The sequence below is a fragment of the Protobothrops mucrosquamatus genome, unplaced genomic scaffold (genome assembly GCF_001527695.2).
Source record: "Protobothrops mucrosquamatus isolate PMUCROS unplaced genomic scaffold, P.Mucros_1.0 scaffold436, whole genome shotgun sequence".
Lineage (NCBI taxonomy): Eukaryota > Metazoa > Chordata > Lepidosauria > Squamata > Viperidae > Protobothrops > Protobothrops mucrosquamatus.
Window position 1 is genome coordinate 717,676 of NW_015386760.1, and position 15,899 is coordinate 733,574.

The 15,899-nt window shown below is 38.1% G+C and overlaps 1 protein-coding gene across 1 annotated transcript in view; it reads right to left on the bottom strand.

The window, feature by feature from the left end:
* Window positions 1–259: 259 nt before the first annotated feature.
* Window positions 260–15,899, bottom strand: part of DDX1 (DEAD-box helicase 1) — a 24,089-nt gene continuing 8,449 nt past the window's right edge. The window contains exons 13-26 of the mRNA XM_015816357.1: window positions 15,357–15,495; window positions 15,152–15,212; window positions 14,616–14,714; window positions 13,028–13,117; window positions 11,637–11,825; window positions 10,879–10,930; window positions 10,067–10,213; window positions 8,784–8,875; window positions 6,949–7,021; window positions 6,178–6,250; window positions 6,049–6,091; window positions 5,690–5,785; window positions 2,071–2,191; window positions 260–531 (exon numbers count right to left, since the gene is read on the bottom strand). Coding sequence (XP_015671843.1) covers window positions 401–531; window positions 2,071–2,191; window positions 5,690–5,785; window positions 6,049–6,091; window positions 6,178–6,250; window positions 6,949–7,021; window positions 8,784–8,875; window positions 10,067–10,213; window positions 10,879–10,930; window positions 11,637–11,825; window positions 13,028–13,117; window positions 14,616–14,714; window positions 15,152–15,212; window positions 15,357–15,495 — 1,406 coding nt within the window. The 3' untranslated portion in view covers window positions 260–400. The remainder of the gene's footprint in view (window positions 532–2,070; window positions 2,192–5,689; window positions 5,786–6,048; window positions 6,092–6,177; window positions 6,251–6,948; window positions 7,022–8,783; window positions 8,876–10,066; window positions 10,214–10,878; window positions 10,931–11,636; window positions 11,826–13,027; window positions 13,118–14,615; window positions 14,715–15,151; window positions 15,213–15,356; window positions 15,496–15,899) is intronic.

Consider the following 15,899-nt stretch of genomic DNA (forward strand, 5'->3'; position numbering starts at 1 on the left):
TTTCTACACACATTTAGTATTTATAATGTGAGTTGCTTTGTGTAGAATTTGAATCTCCCTGAACTTTAGAAACAAGCTCATTTTAAAAACTCTCTGAAACACTGTGCTAATGTTTAATTTTTCCCCCCTATCCATCAAAGCCCAAATTTGATGACGACTAAAACAAATTCTGAAGCTTTAAACATTGTGTTAAGTAAGAATCACTAGACCAGATATCCTTCTAACACATCCAAGGAAAAGAAGATATAAAACACAAATGTGATTATGAGCAGCTCACTTTTATTGGATCAATACTAGTAGCTAATTCGTCAAGGTTTCCAAGGTTGGTAAACATGAAAGACTGACATAAAGTCAGTATAGTCATAGCATCCTCATACAGGCCGAACACCTAAGGCAAGGCTCAAAATGTTCTAAACAGCTGATTAGGAAGATAACCAAGATGCAGGAAAGATGTCTGGGCTTCCTTTTCAAGGGCAGCCAACTCTTGCACTGTAGGTGCCAGAATGTCCACATGGCCTTTGTATGTTCCACCTGCAAAGATCCAAAATATGTTACCCTTTTTCTCTATGTAGGTACAATCAATCAAAAATATTGATTATTCTTCTATATGTAATGTCTAATAAAAAAATTACAAGTCAAACATTACTAGTCAAAGATGAAGTAAGCCTCTTCTGGTCTGCGTGTGGATCCCGGTCTATTTTTAAGCCTTGCCCAAAATAATATTCTTAAATTCGGCAGCAAATCATTGAATTATTACAGCAGTGTTTTTCAACCTTGACAATTTTAAGGCATGTGGACTTCAACTCCCAGAATTCCACAGCCAGCAATGCTGGCTGTGGAATTCTGGGAGTTGAAGTCCACATGCCTTAAAATTGTCAAGGTTGAGAAACACTGTATTACAGCATAATTGTCCATTTTAAAGAAGTGGTTAAAAAAAAAGAGATGTATTAAGCCTCTAATAAGCTCACTAAAGAAATTGCCCCAATTAATCCAATTACTGTATGCATAAAAGGATACCAAATTTTGACCTTGCCTCAGATTTCATTGCTATACCTATGTGATCAGGAAGGGGGTGTTTGAGAACAAGCAAGCAAGAACATAAAGTGGTATTTATTTTTCTGGACTAAAAAATGTGTCTTTGATCTAAAGAGTTATCTTAGATTTATGTATACTAATCTTTTGAAATAGCAAATACCCACGCTGTATCAAATTGAAATTCTGAAATAAATTCCATTCTGAATATGCTTTCATTTGGACTATAATTAAACTATATCCACAACTAAACAGATTCTTTTAAAATATTAGTATAAAAAGTAAATCTCCCTTTGTGTTTGCAAAATAGGCTGCCCCCTTTATTTTTCAGTTTGTGGAAAGAATTCCAGTGTCCTGGTCCTAGGGAGACAGAATTTAATTACAAGTATTTTAATTAAAAAATACTTCATATAAGAAATGACATACTAGATGATATAATAGCTATTATAATATCTATATATAATTAACATGAGTCTAACAGTCAAAATGATAATATTTTAAGGAATACTTATACATTTCTATTCTGTTTCCATATTAATTTATTATTTAAAAAACATTTAACCAAAATAGGTGTTTATATTAACATATAATTCTTAGATGGAAAATGCACACTGAATGCCAAGTCAGAGAGAAAATAGCTGAGGAATGGGTTATAAAAAATAGAAGATCTGTTTGATAATTACACTTCTACACATTAAGTGGGGAGTTAAAATAAGCAATAGGCAAGAAACTTCATTTTTCAAGCGTCTTGAAGTATTTTACATGGAGGAATTTCCTTATATGAAAAGAAGCCAACAAAAGAACCCTAAACTGGTTTTGAAAGGAATCCTAATTCATTAATTTTTTTTTGGGGGGGGGGGGGGGATTTCAGGGAACTGAAATTGGACAACAGCAACATTGAAATTCCTGAAAAGTATTTTGCCATGTTAAGTCACTTAGATTAGATACAATTATCAGATATAATAAAATTATAATTCACCAGAAAAATCAATTCTCCATTCCAAAATGCAGGCGGATTTTTAAAGGTTGTCCACTTACCACCAGCAGCTCTCCTTTTCCCATAGGTGACCTTGCCATCAAAATCATCTACTGGGACTTTAATATCTGGCTCAACCTGAGTAATGGTGCAGTTCAGATGCTCTTCTATTTCACCTAAAAGCTGAATGCCATAAAATGAAAGAAATCCAGGCTGAATAAAATGATCTCCAATTCTCCATGACAGACAATACAATGGATGGATTTAAATAATACACTTTGCTTTTAGCTGTGGTTAGTTGAATAACTCACACTGCTGAAGTTTACACATCTCACTAAGCATCAGCATCAAACGGCCAATAATGAATATTTCATTTTAATCATATTTTAAAATTAGTATTATTGTATTAGTTATCTGTTTTAACTGGCTGTAAGCCGCCCTGAGTCCGTTAGGAGAAGGGCGGGGTATAAATTTGATAAATAATAATAATAATAATAATAATAAACAAACAAATTAAACTGATCCCAGCAATTACTGAGATTAATTAATGAATAAACTTGAGAGACGGCAGTAATGCCTTAGGAGCAAACAGTATGAGGAAGAAGCAGATCTTATGGTTAGATTATCCCTAAGATGCTTTTTCAAAAGGCAACTTTTCCTTGACAATGTTTCACTTCTCATCCAAGAAGCTTCTTCAGTTCTGATGTCTTCAAGGAAAGACAAAGACAAAGTCCAGTTGCCTTCTGAAAAAGCACCTTTGGGACAATGATGACCTGGATGACGGTTAGATCGTATATGTATATGTATATGTATGTGTATGTGTATGTGTGTGTATCTATCTATCTATCTATCTATCTATCTATCTATCTATCTATCTATCTATCTATCTATCTATCTATCTATCTATCTATCTATCTATGTATGTATCTATGTATCTATGTATGTATGTATAATATATGTATCTATCTGCACAGCATTTTATTTCAGGAAAACACAATCTTCTCAGACAAATTAAAAACATAAACTTTTGAATCAATAAGATTTAGAACTTAAGTGTGTTCCCAATCTTCTAGGAGTCACTAAAAATAAGAAATGGTACTTAAGCATAAACAAATTGTCTTGTGTTGCATTCATCTAGTGAAGGATAGCAGAATTTTAATACTGAATTTGCAAAATAATAAGTAATTTTAACCTGAAATTAAAATGAATTATATCAATTGTCATTTTGTTTTGTGAGACTTGTTACAATCTCAAGAAACCAAAATCTATTTTAGTATTACAGGCAATTAATGATAAAGGGATAGAGTTCAATAATGTATTTCTGTGAAGGGAAGATTTTTCTGCTTAGAAATCATTTTCTGCAGAAATGTGGAAACGATTTGTCTCTCCAAAGCCCTCCAAACCTGATTCCCCAAATTTCTCAACCCTCTTCAACCATTTTTAGGGCATTCAGATCAAATGTCATCTAGTTACCCTGTGGTAATATGGATGGCCAATAAATTTAATAAATAAAATAAATAAATCGGAGTAGGTGATGTCTGCTTAACTGATTATACTAACAAAAGTTTAGTGCAAGAACTAGGTACAGTATGTATATTTGAAACCATACCAGAAGCATAAAGCTAACAAATTGTTTAAAGGTATGTTGTCTAATTTTATTAACTTAAGGGTTAAACAACTATCTGGGAATTATCAGTTGAAATCATCTAGCATCTTCAGATTTATGGCTGTGGTCTACACATACCGATACAACCTAGCAATATATAAACACATTTATGTCTCAATGTCATATTTCTCTTTAGAGTTATATCTTGAAAACTTGCTTGATTAGCTTAAGGCAGTGATGGGGAACTTTTAGAGACCAAGTGCCCAAGCTGCAACCCAAAACCCACTTATGTATCATCGGGTGCCGGGTGGGCATGGCCCATTGGGTGGGTGTGGCTGCGGTGGTAACGGCAGACTGGATGGGACTAAAAAGTTTAATCAATCAATTCCAACTTTATGGATTTTTTTCCCCCGCAAGAAGTTGAAATTGATTGATTGAACCTTTTTTTTTTTGCACATGGCGGCGGAGGCCTAAAGCAAAAAGGTTTTATAAAACCCAGCTGAAGGCCTAGGACTGGGGCAAGGGCGCACGTGCCCACAGAGAGGGCTCTGAGTGCTGCCTCTGGCACGTGTGCCATAGGTTCGCCACCACGGGCTTAAGGAATAAAGGCTAGACTATCATAATTGTCTATAAGGGAAAAGTAACCCATCTGTAAAATAGGTAATGAGACCATTGTATATGAGAAAATGGTAGATTATTATATTAGTATGTGTTCTATATCCAAGTGAAATCAAATGTCAAAACTTTTTCTCCTGGTTTTAGGTTAGGGTTTGTTACTGGTAAACACCACTTAGCCTACCTTAGCATAGTCATGAAAATGCTGCTGGCTCAAAAGTTATATTTTTGAGCCAACAAACTTAAAGATTTTCCAAAAAACACTGCTGCTTTCTACCGTAAACTTCCACCAAAAATAGATACAGTGATTGAATATCCATATTTCAAAGATCTCCTGAAATGGTTAATGCATCAATTCCTCTTCCTTAAATCCATAAAGCAACACATTAGTCTATTCACCCTTGCAAAGAGGGCCTTGCTATGTTAACACAGAAACTATGTTTACCCCAGATGTACAGGTAAGTCCTTGGCTTATGACCACAATTGAGCCACAAAATTTACGTTGCTAGTGAGCTGAGTCTTTCTAGTCACAATTGTTAAGTGAATCTTTGCAGTTGTTAATAACACAGTTCATATGATCCCAGGACACCGCAACTGTCATAAATATGAACCAGCTGCCAAGTATCCGAATTTTGATCATATGACCAAAGGGGATGCTGTAATGGTCGTAGGTGTTAAAAGAGGTCATAAGTCACTTTTTTCAGGGCTGTTGTAACTTTGAACAGCCACTAAATGAACTGTTGTAAGTTGAGGACTATCTGTTGTGCTCTTCCCATAGTCATCATCTCCAGTCCGCACAACTTCACTACTGAGAAGGTTTTTGTATACATAAGCAATCTTTTTAATTAAGGTTATCAAAGATTACAATTAAATGACCTAAAATGTTAGAATTAAAAAATATTAAATGTAAAGTGCATTCCTACATTGTAGAAAACACAGTGTGCTTTAAAGGAAAGGCCTAGCCTGTAATGAGTAATATGGGTAATCTTAATGTGAATTACAACTTCACTTTCACATCTCTGCCTACTTACCCACCCTTGGGAATTCTACTGTGCATCTGAAGCTCTAGGTCAGGGGTAGGCAACCTTGGCTCTTTTATGACTCGTGGACTTCAACTCCCAGAATTCCTGAGCCAGCCCTGGCTCAGCTTGGAAACTCTCCCTTTCCCCTCAGCATGGCTGGCTCAGGAATTCTGGGAGTTGAAATCCACGAGTCATGAAAGAGCCAAGGTTGCCTACCCCTGCTCTATTTTCCAAGACATTGCAAAAAGAGTTTAGCTATGAAAAATGTGGCTAGCCTTGTCGGAACACTGATTTTAATTAGAACTTTCCAGTGGATCAGTGATTGGGGCTCGACTATTTTAGATACATTTTGAAAAACTGCAGCTAAAAGGACCATGCCTGCTCTTGAAATGCAAAGTTACGTAGGAAAGCTTTTAATGGAATCAGGAAAAAGATTACCTGCATCTCATTGTACCAAATAGTGCAACCACCTTCATCCTTCAGTCTAGTATTGTAACAGCTCTTCCCACGACTGGGGCATGAGTGATACCAAACCTAGAAGAGAAGCCTGAAGGTTACAAGAAGAAAAAACACTAAACACTGGAATATAGTTAAAAAAAAAATATTATTTTTTTTTGGGGGGGGGGGAATTAAAATAGCCAGAATGGCATTTTGGATTTACAGAAAGCTAATTGTCATAACACTGAATTAAGTTCAAATTCTTAATGGTTATATGCATAGAAGCAGTCACAAATACGCAGTATAAAGGAAATCTTAATCTGCTGTGTATCTTCATGTTTTAAGGAAGCAGAACTTACTTTTTCTTTCTCTGCTGCCACCAGGGAAATTGCTAGGCCCATGCTAAAACAAAGAAACAAACAAACAAGAGTCTTCATTTAATCATCTCAAAAATGATACAAGATGAATAATAACGTTTCCCAACATACCGCTCAGCTCGTCCCACTCTGCCAATCCGATGAACGTAATTCTGTTTTTCATCCGGAAGTGTGACATTGATAACTGTTAAAAAAGGAAAGGGTATTTATAGGCATGTCTCAATTAGTGTTGTTAATAAATTCCCCCCCAAAATGGTCACATTATTTGAATTTGAACTCTTCAACGTGATATTTCTGTAGAAAATTATGGTAATTGGTTTCACTCTGACAGAAATAGGTAATGGAAAATATTAATCATAAAGTTGTATATGTATATTAATGAAGTATTTCAGTAAAGGATTAAAAGAATGTATTTATTAGTTAAATTTATGGGTTAACAAAGTCACAAAGTAGTTAGAAAGAGCAAAATAAAACAAAAAATATATATCATAGATAACATCCTATTTTAATATTGCTACAACCATGTTCATGCCATTCAATTACATCAAAATTTTCCTTTAATATAATAACAAGCCTCTTCTTTTTTAATCTTGTGCTGTTTTCCTCTGCCAGTCTTCCTTTTCTCCATTTTGCACACAAAGATTAGTAGCGTCTAAAACCCCAATCACATCTGCACACATTCTCAAATGCAGACTTGCTAGCCTTGCATTAACTGAATTTAGGGGTTTACATTAAACACAAACTTGTATCAACTTACAAGCTGCACAAATTGAATATTGCACCCAGCAGCAGTATTTCTATTGTAACTGCCAATTCAACAATGTCATGCCTTCAACTAAGAGTAGACTTTCTTGATGTTGGTAAAGTATTGACAATTCTTACCGTATGGCACACCAGTGATATCGATTCCTCTAGCTGCTACATCTGTGCAGATCAAACATCTGACCTCTGCTTTCTAAACAGAAAAGAAGAGCAAATTTAGATGTAATTTCATTTTTATATGATCATTCTAATTTAAATACAATATATCAACTATAACTCAATAAAGCTATAAAGCCTTGAATCCAAAGCTACCTTGCCATAAAATGCCTTTGACCAAACAGAATTGCCAATGGCAAAGACTATTCTTTTACTAATTCCTCCTACTCCTATATGCTTCACTCTCCCAGACTTCTTGGGATTCTTACAATCTAAATCAGGGGTCCCCAACCCTCTGTCTGTGGACCGGTACTAGGCTGCTGCATGCCAGCAACTGGTCTGCACAAACAAGCAAAGCCCCATCCGTGGGATGCCGGCAGCACACAAAACCACGCACTCTCCGGTCCGTGGAAAAACCTTTCTCTACAGAACCGGTCCCTGGTGCCCAAAAGGTTGGGGATCTCTGATCTAAATGCTTCTATTGACTAAATCATCCTCATTCTTCTGCAGTGGCTACCACTGAACAACCGGCTATCGGAATAACAGAGCGCTGCAGGACTGAAGGTGCTGCTGGATACAAGCTCAGATCAGCTGCAGAATTTTTTATTTATTTATTTGATTTTTATCCCTTATTATTTTGATAAATAACTCAAGAGTGATGAACATACCTAATACTCCTTTCTTCTACTATTTGCCTCACAAAACAACCCTGTGGGGTGGGGTGGGGTGAGAAACAGTGACTGACTCAATATCACCCCAGTGGCTTTCGTGGCTAAAGTGGGACTAGAAGCTCTCCTGATTTCTAGACCAGCACCTTAATCCCTTTTTGTTAGATACTCTTCTGTTTTATAGGCTTGTTGTATAGAATTCAGTAGGATCTGGCTTCCTGTAGGTAAGTTATGCCCTTCTCTTAATATACTGACTATGAAGAGTCGTGGTTTCAGTCCAGATGAGTCTATGGATTTAGCCCAGAGCTTGGTTATTTCATGCAAAAGAAAAAGATCTTGGGCTGGATGCAGATGTGTATTATATTTTAGGAATGATGCAAGAATGAGCGGGGTAGGAATGGCAAGAAGCTTATCCCCTCTGCAACATCTCCCCTCTCCATTGTTGTTCTGGAGCATCCAGAATAACATGGGCTCGCATACTGTACTCCTGAGCTTGCATGAGGAATGGTGAATTGATGAAAAGGGCTATCCTGCCTCTTCATCCATTGTTGGGATTCCTGGTCATTCTCCGAGTGGGCTTAGAAAATAAGTGCCTCATCATTTGTGGAGGACTGTCTGGGGACATCTCCCTGACTCTTGAACAGACAAGGAGAATATGGCACAATACTGAGCCTAAATGGACTCCAGAAGATGGTAGCGGACAGGAAGGCCTGGAGGAACGTTGTCCATGGGGTCGCGATGGGTCGGACACGACTTCGCAACTAACAACAACAACAACTGAGCCGTGGTGGCACAGTTGATAGAATGCAGGACTGCAGGCTACTTCTGCTGACTGCCGTCTGCCAGCAGTTCGATCCTGACAGGCTCAAGGTGGACTCAACCTTCCATTCTGCTGAGGTCGGTAAAATGAGGACCCAGATTGTTGGGGGCAATAGGCTGACCCTGTAAACTGCTTAGAGAGGGCGGTTTAAAGCGGTAAAAGCACTGTGAAGCGGTATATAAGTTTAAGTGCTATTGCTATTGCTGTTTTAAGTTATGCAATTATTAACGATTCATCAATTAAATTGAAATAAAATGTCCAATTTTCAGCTCTCAATATGAAGGCCTTTGAGTTATTAAAGCCATAATTACCTTAAAGCGCTCCAAATTCTGCTTTCTCTCATGAGGCTTTCTGTCTCCATGCAGGCACACACATGAGAACTGATGTCCCTTCTTATCTGGACCTTTAAAACAATCAGAATATATTAGAAACACCATATATTATACTTCTATATTGTCACAATCAGTGGGTGTACGTGTGTGTGTGTGTGTGTATCTCTGTGCGTATAATACATTGGAAGTCCCTGCAGATGTGGATCCTGTGCACACCAGTGGATGATGTAGCTCTCTTTACTCTTTTAGTTCCTTGCTCAACTTCTCATTTGAAGAGAGAAAATGTGTCAAAGTCCATCAACACATTTTTTGCAGTTACAATCACTAAATTTAAATTTGGTTTCATACTAGGAAAAATAGGGGGAGAGTGGAATGTTTGAATTGGGGAAGAGAAAACCAAAATTTAAGTAACTGATAGGACAATGGTGGCGAACCTATGGCACGGGTTCCAGAGGCAGCACTCAGAGCCCTCTCTGTGGGCATGCGCGCGATCACCCCAGTCCTAGGCCTTCAGCTGGGTTTTATAAAACCTTTTCGCTTTAGGCCTCCGCCGCCGTATACAAAAAAAAAAGTTCAATCAATCAATTTCAACTTCTTACGGGAAAAAAAAGATCTTGCAAAGTTGGAATTGATTGATTGAACTTTTTAGTCCCACTCAGTCTGCTGTTACCACTGCAGCCATGCCCACCCAATGGGCCACACCCACCCAATGGGCCACACCCACCCGGCACCCGACAATGCATAAGTGGGTTTTGGGTTGCAGTTTGGGCACTCGGTCTCTAAAAGGTTCGCCATCACTGTGATAGGATATATGAGAAATGTGGATATGTGCGATGCACACATGCGCGCACACACAATTACTTTGAACATGCCCAGTTTCTGCTTTCACCACAGCCAGCAAGGTTGCATGCCCATGTTACTGGCCTTGAAGACATTTTTCTAACCCCCGATATTTCCTTTACTGCCGCACAAGTTAAAAGAGGAGATTGTTTCACTTGTGGGATAGACAAGAGAACTAAAAAAAAATAAAAAATCAAAAGAGGATCCCTGAACTGCTGACAGGAAACATTTCTTTTGTAGCAGAACTGCCTATATGTGATGCCAATTCCACTCTTTAAAGTAGTGAAAAAAAGAACAATCCTACCAGCAGGAAACTATCTTTTGTAAAAAGTTATCCTTTGCACACACACACAAAAAAAACCATGGAAAAAATAAATTCATAAAAGAAAGGAGCGAAGCATTAAGAGACACAGAAATACTACCTCCTCCTTGCTGTATAAAGTATTGCTCCATATTGTCACAATCTATCTTTGTTCTGCAGAAGACTATTGCTTGATCCATCTTGTGTTCCTTGATGGCACGAACAGCATATTCTCCTTTTAAAATCTTAATTGCCTCTGACCACATTTCTGATTAAAAAAAAAAGTACATTATTCTTACACAACAGTTCAGATACATTACGCACGGAAAACCCAGCCACTTATTCTGAAAATACATTAATCCAGTATTATCGCAATTGTTTGGGAATACAGGTAGTCCTGGACCACAACTGAGCCCAAAATTTATGTTTCTAAGCGAGACAGTTGTTAAGTGAATTTTGCCCCATTTTACCACTTTTCTTGCCACAGTTGTTAAGTGAATCACTGCAGCTGTTAAGTTAGTAACCCGGTTGTTAAGTGAATCTGGCTTCCCCATTGACTTGCTTGCCAGAAGGCCGCAAGAAGGTGATCACATGACCCGGGGACACGGAAATGTCATAAATATGAGTCAGTTGCCAAACAGTTTGATTGCTTGACCATGGAGATCTTGCAAGGTTGTAAGTGTGAAAAATGGCCATAAGTCATTTTTTTTCAGTTCCGTTGTACCTTTGAACAGTCACTAAATGAACTGTTGAAAGTCGAGGAGTACCTGTAATATTGATAAGTTTTAACTATTTTTTCTTTAACCTCTTCTGATCAAGGAAAAAAACATGGGTCGGAATTTTAAAGCAAAATATAATAAATTGGTCCATACAGACCTTTTCATCATTATATCTATGACTAATACATAGCAGCTTGATCAAAGCAGTCGTTACCTGAAGAATTTGTACCAGGTCTTGTATTATCCTTTGCGTGCACCTCATCCGTCTGCAAAGTTAAATGGTGATTGTTAAAACTGTGGCCCAAAGGGAGGTCCTAGCAAAGATGACCCACAAGATCTCTCAAATCATGACGCTGTCTTAAAATGTAACAAATATTTTTACTGGGCAGAGTTCTGGGGAAAATGCAGCATACAACTGCAACAAACGGATATAAAATTATCCTAAGGCTTTCAGTCTAATGAATAATTTCCTGTCAAGCAAAAAAAAAAGTGTTAAAGCCTTAAAAAAAAATCCAGATCTAAAAAATAAAATTAACGTTGATGAGTTAGTTATTTCCACTAATATCTTTGGATAAATATGCCAACCTACACCTCCTAGAGTGCAACAGAATGTTTATTTCTCCCATCCAATTCTTTATTTAAATACACATTCAAATAACATTGTTTGGCTTCATTCTCAGTTCAGCCCTGCAATCATCTAAGTGTAGATAAGCTTCTGCCTAGTTTTCCTGAATTAGATCAAGTGAGCCTGTAGTATATTGTACCTCTTTTTATACATTATCACATAGACTGCCCTGCTTTCACTTTTTAGCCAACTATGGTAAGTTAGGCCAGTCTTTAAAACCGCCACCCCATTTGAGATTTGAAAGCAAGTGTCCCCCTAACTTTACAACATTCCACTTTGACTTAGGCCTGTCTGCTTGCCTTTAATTTTCAGCAAACTGAAAACCAAACACTTTGATTTACACTTACTCTGATGTGATTTTTACCAAGCCTCTCCCATTGTTTGTCAGTTTTGGGGTTCACAGGAACCACAACATGGTGCACGCTTTCTGGGACAGAATCCTCGCCTTTCAAATCTACCCAAGTGGGGAAGTGCATAATCTTCTCAGATAACTTCTTTACATCAAATGAATGCAGAGTTGCAGAACACACAATGACCTTAAAACACAAATTGTTTCAGGTTAAGGCTGAAATTTTAGAATGAGGGTGTCTGTATAGGGTGCACGTTGTTATACTTCCTATCAATTATTGAGCCTTTTATAACTGGCAATGATGAATGAAAGCATAGCCACATCCCAGTATTAAAATCTGTGATGTGGTACAACTTGCTGAACAACCCTAAGCCTCTTGGGCAGTTATTTATAAGAAATCAAGATGGGGAGATGGCACTGTTTTTCTAGCAGAAGGGGAGAGGGGAATGTTTGATCTGAACCTCTAATTAAATTTCTACTAGAATTTTTTCTGCATAAAATCCCACGAAGGCGCGCGTCTGAGGGAACTGTGGCTTTACCAGATTCAACCCTCATTTATTTTCTTTCAAAAATCTCCAGGGCCAGGGCCTTTGTCCAGATCTATGAAGGAGAAGGAAAATGGCGGAGCTGCCCTCTGCCCTTTTGTTTTGGGAAACTGGCAGGGTTCTGAAAGTAACAGAAATATCTGTCCCATCAGCCTTTCCTCCCTCTTATTATGACTGCTCTCTTTAATTGCAACAGTATCGCTCTAGAGCAGGGGTCTTCAAACTTGGCCCTTTTATGACTTGTGGACTTCAACTCCCAGAATTCCTCAGCCAGACACGCTGGCTGAGGAATTCTGGGAGTTGAAGTCCACAAGTCATAAAAGGGCCAAGTTTGAAGACCCCTGCTCTAGAGCCCTGAGCCCTATCTTTTGCTCTACCAAAATGCCTATAAAAATATGGTTAAGTAGAAAACTATGCTTACTGAATATGTACAATTTGTCACACATATAGTTTGAAGTCTTCTGTGGTGTAGACGTGTACACGTAAAACAAAAACAAAAGAGCAGCCAGCCTCTTTATTTGACTAGCATGGCCAATTCTCCCTAGTGCCATTTTCACTTGTAAAAAAACAAACAAAAATAAAAACTGATAGAAGTAGTTGGAAACACTGCTTCGGGCGATATAACAGGCAGAGGATTTTGTTATTTTTTCAGATTGTTTTATAATGCAACTATCCCAGCCAAATGATACAGAATAAAGTGTATATGCCTATGATTTGCCAAAGCTCACTGTATAAAATTTACTTTCCCCTAAATAGAAACAGGTAACAGATCAACATTTGCTAGATTATAGTATTAGTAAATTTTGGAAAATGTTGACACAGAAATAGTAAGCAAACTTCATACCTGCAGCCTCTTTCCATCAGAAGTTATCTGAGGAATCTGAGAATGAATGCGGTTGATGAAATCTGAATAACCTTGACTAAGGAGGCCATCCTATGTGGGGAACAGAAATGTTAAGAGTTTCATTAGATTGCCTGCGTGACTATTAGTCAGATGATTCCATCAAATCCAGTTAACAAACTAGGACATGCCGTGAAGAAATAAGACAGATAAAAATGAGGAGAGGACAGATGGCAGCCATTGTGTGAATAGTTATAATTTGTCTTGTTTATCCCACATTCATGTCATGTCAGAAGGCCTGGGGACCCCAAAGAGAGATGAAGCAGATCAAGTGGTTAATTTGATTGGGTTACTGCTGTCATGGGGTCAGGTGGGCTTTTTTAAAAATAGGTTTTTATGTTGTGATTTTTAATGTGGTAAGACACACAGAGTCATCTATGTGACTTGGGCAGCCATATAATTTTTTAAATAAAATAAATACATTCAGGATGAATTTGGGAAATACAGAAAAACATAATAATAATAATAACAACAACAACAACAACAACAAGAGTTGGAAGGGACCTTGGAGGTCTTCTAGTCCAACAACAACAACAACAAGAGTTGGAAGGGACCTTGGAGGTCTTCTAGTCCAACCCCCTGCTCAGGCAGGAAACCCTACACCATTTCAAACAAATGGTTGTCCAGTCTCTTAAAAACTTCCAGTGCTGGAGTATTCACAGCTTCTGGAGGCAGGTTGTTCCACTGATTAATTGTTCTAATTGTCAGGAAATTTCTCCTTAGTTCTAGGTTGCTTCTCTTCTGGTTTAATTTCCATCCTTTTTGTCTCTTGTCCTGCCTTCTGGTGCTTTGGAGAATAGATTGACACCTGCCCCCCTTTGTGGCAACCTGAGATATTGGAACACTGCTATCATGTCACCCCTAGTCCTTCTCTTCATTAAACTAAACATACCCAATTCCAGCAACCATTCTTTATATGTAATAAGTAATAAGAGAGCCAGTTTGATCTAGTGGTTAAAGGCACCAGGAGATTGTGAGTTCTAGTCCCTTCTTAGACATGAAAGCCGGCTGGGTTAATTTGGATCAGTCACCCTCTCTCAACCCAACCCACTTCACAGGGTTGTTACTGTGGGCAGGGCTTTTTTTGTCATAGAACGCCCAGAACAGAGTTCCGGCACCTTTTTGGGATGGAACCTTGTAGGGTAGGCAAGGCGGGTTGTGTATGGCGTGTGTGAGTTCTGGCACCTTTTTTGTTTTTTTTTTACAAAAAAAGCACTGACTGTGGGGAACATAGAAAGAAAAAAGGTATTATGTACGTCCATTGCCTTCAGTGATTTATAAAAATAGCCACTCTTCTGAGACACCTTTCTGAAAAGGCATATGCTGATCACTTCCAACTGCAAAACCTAGCCAGGATTTGAGCAGCTCTTGCGTGCCTCTTTTAGCTTCAGATCAAAGCAAATTGTCTGGCCATGCAATGTATGTCTTTGTCAATGGATCACGCATGCTACAGAATCAAGGGAATGACCACCAAAGCACTAATGTGCACGTTTGTGTTAATAGACTGCTTTAAAAAATGCTTGATACTCACCGCCTCATCAAGCACTAGGAACCTAATTTGAGATAAAGCCAATTTTCCAGTCGAAACAAGATCGTCCAGTCTTCCTGGAGTTCCAACAACTATGTCCACCTGTAAAATAAAATGGAAGCAGCAACATCATTGTTATGCCTTTCTTTAAAGAAGCTCTCTTTAAAAAAAAAAAAATTTTAAGAGATGCTTAAAACTGGGTAAGTAAAAGCAATACAGAAAGAGCATTGACTGTACATACTGCTTTACAATATTTTTTTCTTGATTGTGATTTGCATCCATGCGCATGTAAATTATTGAAGGGGAACAAGAATTCTACCTCAGTGTTTAAATTATTATAAATTCATATTGTAGGCTTCACCCATCCCAGTGTTACTGGGGTAGGGGGAGGGACTGTACAGTATTTGCCTTTTTTTGGTTAGAGTCATCATTATAATTTAAAAGAAAAAAAAGCTTTTCATCTGACATGAATAAATAAATAAACCTGTATACTTAAAAAGAAAATTACACAAGATGAACAAAGTACCATCTTCACTTACCCCTTGCTCCAATACGGAGAGCTGCTCTCTTGCAGCAACACCACCAATAATCAGGAGTTCCCTAGAAGAGGCAGAGCAGCAGATAACATATTGTGCTATTCAGTCATTCTCTCCAGAACAAAAGAAAAATACAATGAATTTATATGGAAGAATGCAACTCTCCATTCATTCATTCTCCCTTCTCAATTCAGTCATTTGACCTTACCTTAATTTAGGATTTTCAACGTATTTTTTGAATTGTTTCACATTGTTCAGAGTTTGCTCTGCTAACTCTCTGGATGGCTCCACAATCAAAGCTTTGGGAGCGTTTGGTAAATTTTTGGTCTGTGCTACTTGTGCACTTCCTGAAATGGGACAGGACAGACATGTTGGTTTTGAAACGATAAGCCAAAAATAATTTTAAATATATTTACTTATAAGGTAGGAAGGTCTAAAAGACAGTACTCTGGATTCACATAAAGCAGCATGAAAAATAGATTCATAGAAATAAATGGGACTTAAATTACTCATTGGCCACCTGAGTTCATTTGATTTCAATGGATCTGTTATAACAGTGGTTCTCAACCTGTGGGTCGGGACCCCATTTGGGGTCGATCGACCATTTCATGGGGGTCGCCAAGCAAGGCTGTCCGCCATTTTTTTTGTCCGCCATTTTTTTCCCCTTTTCCGGCGGGTGCCTTACCTCCCTTGGGCTGGGCCAGCTGGTGGTCGGCCTGCTCCGTCTCTGCCGCTTGCCAGCTACGCCTCG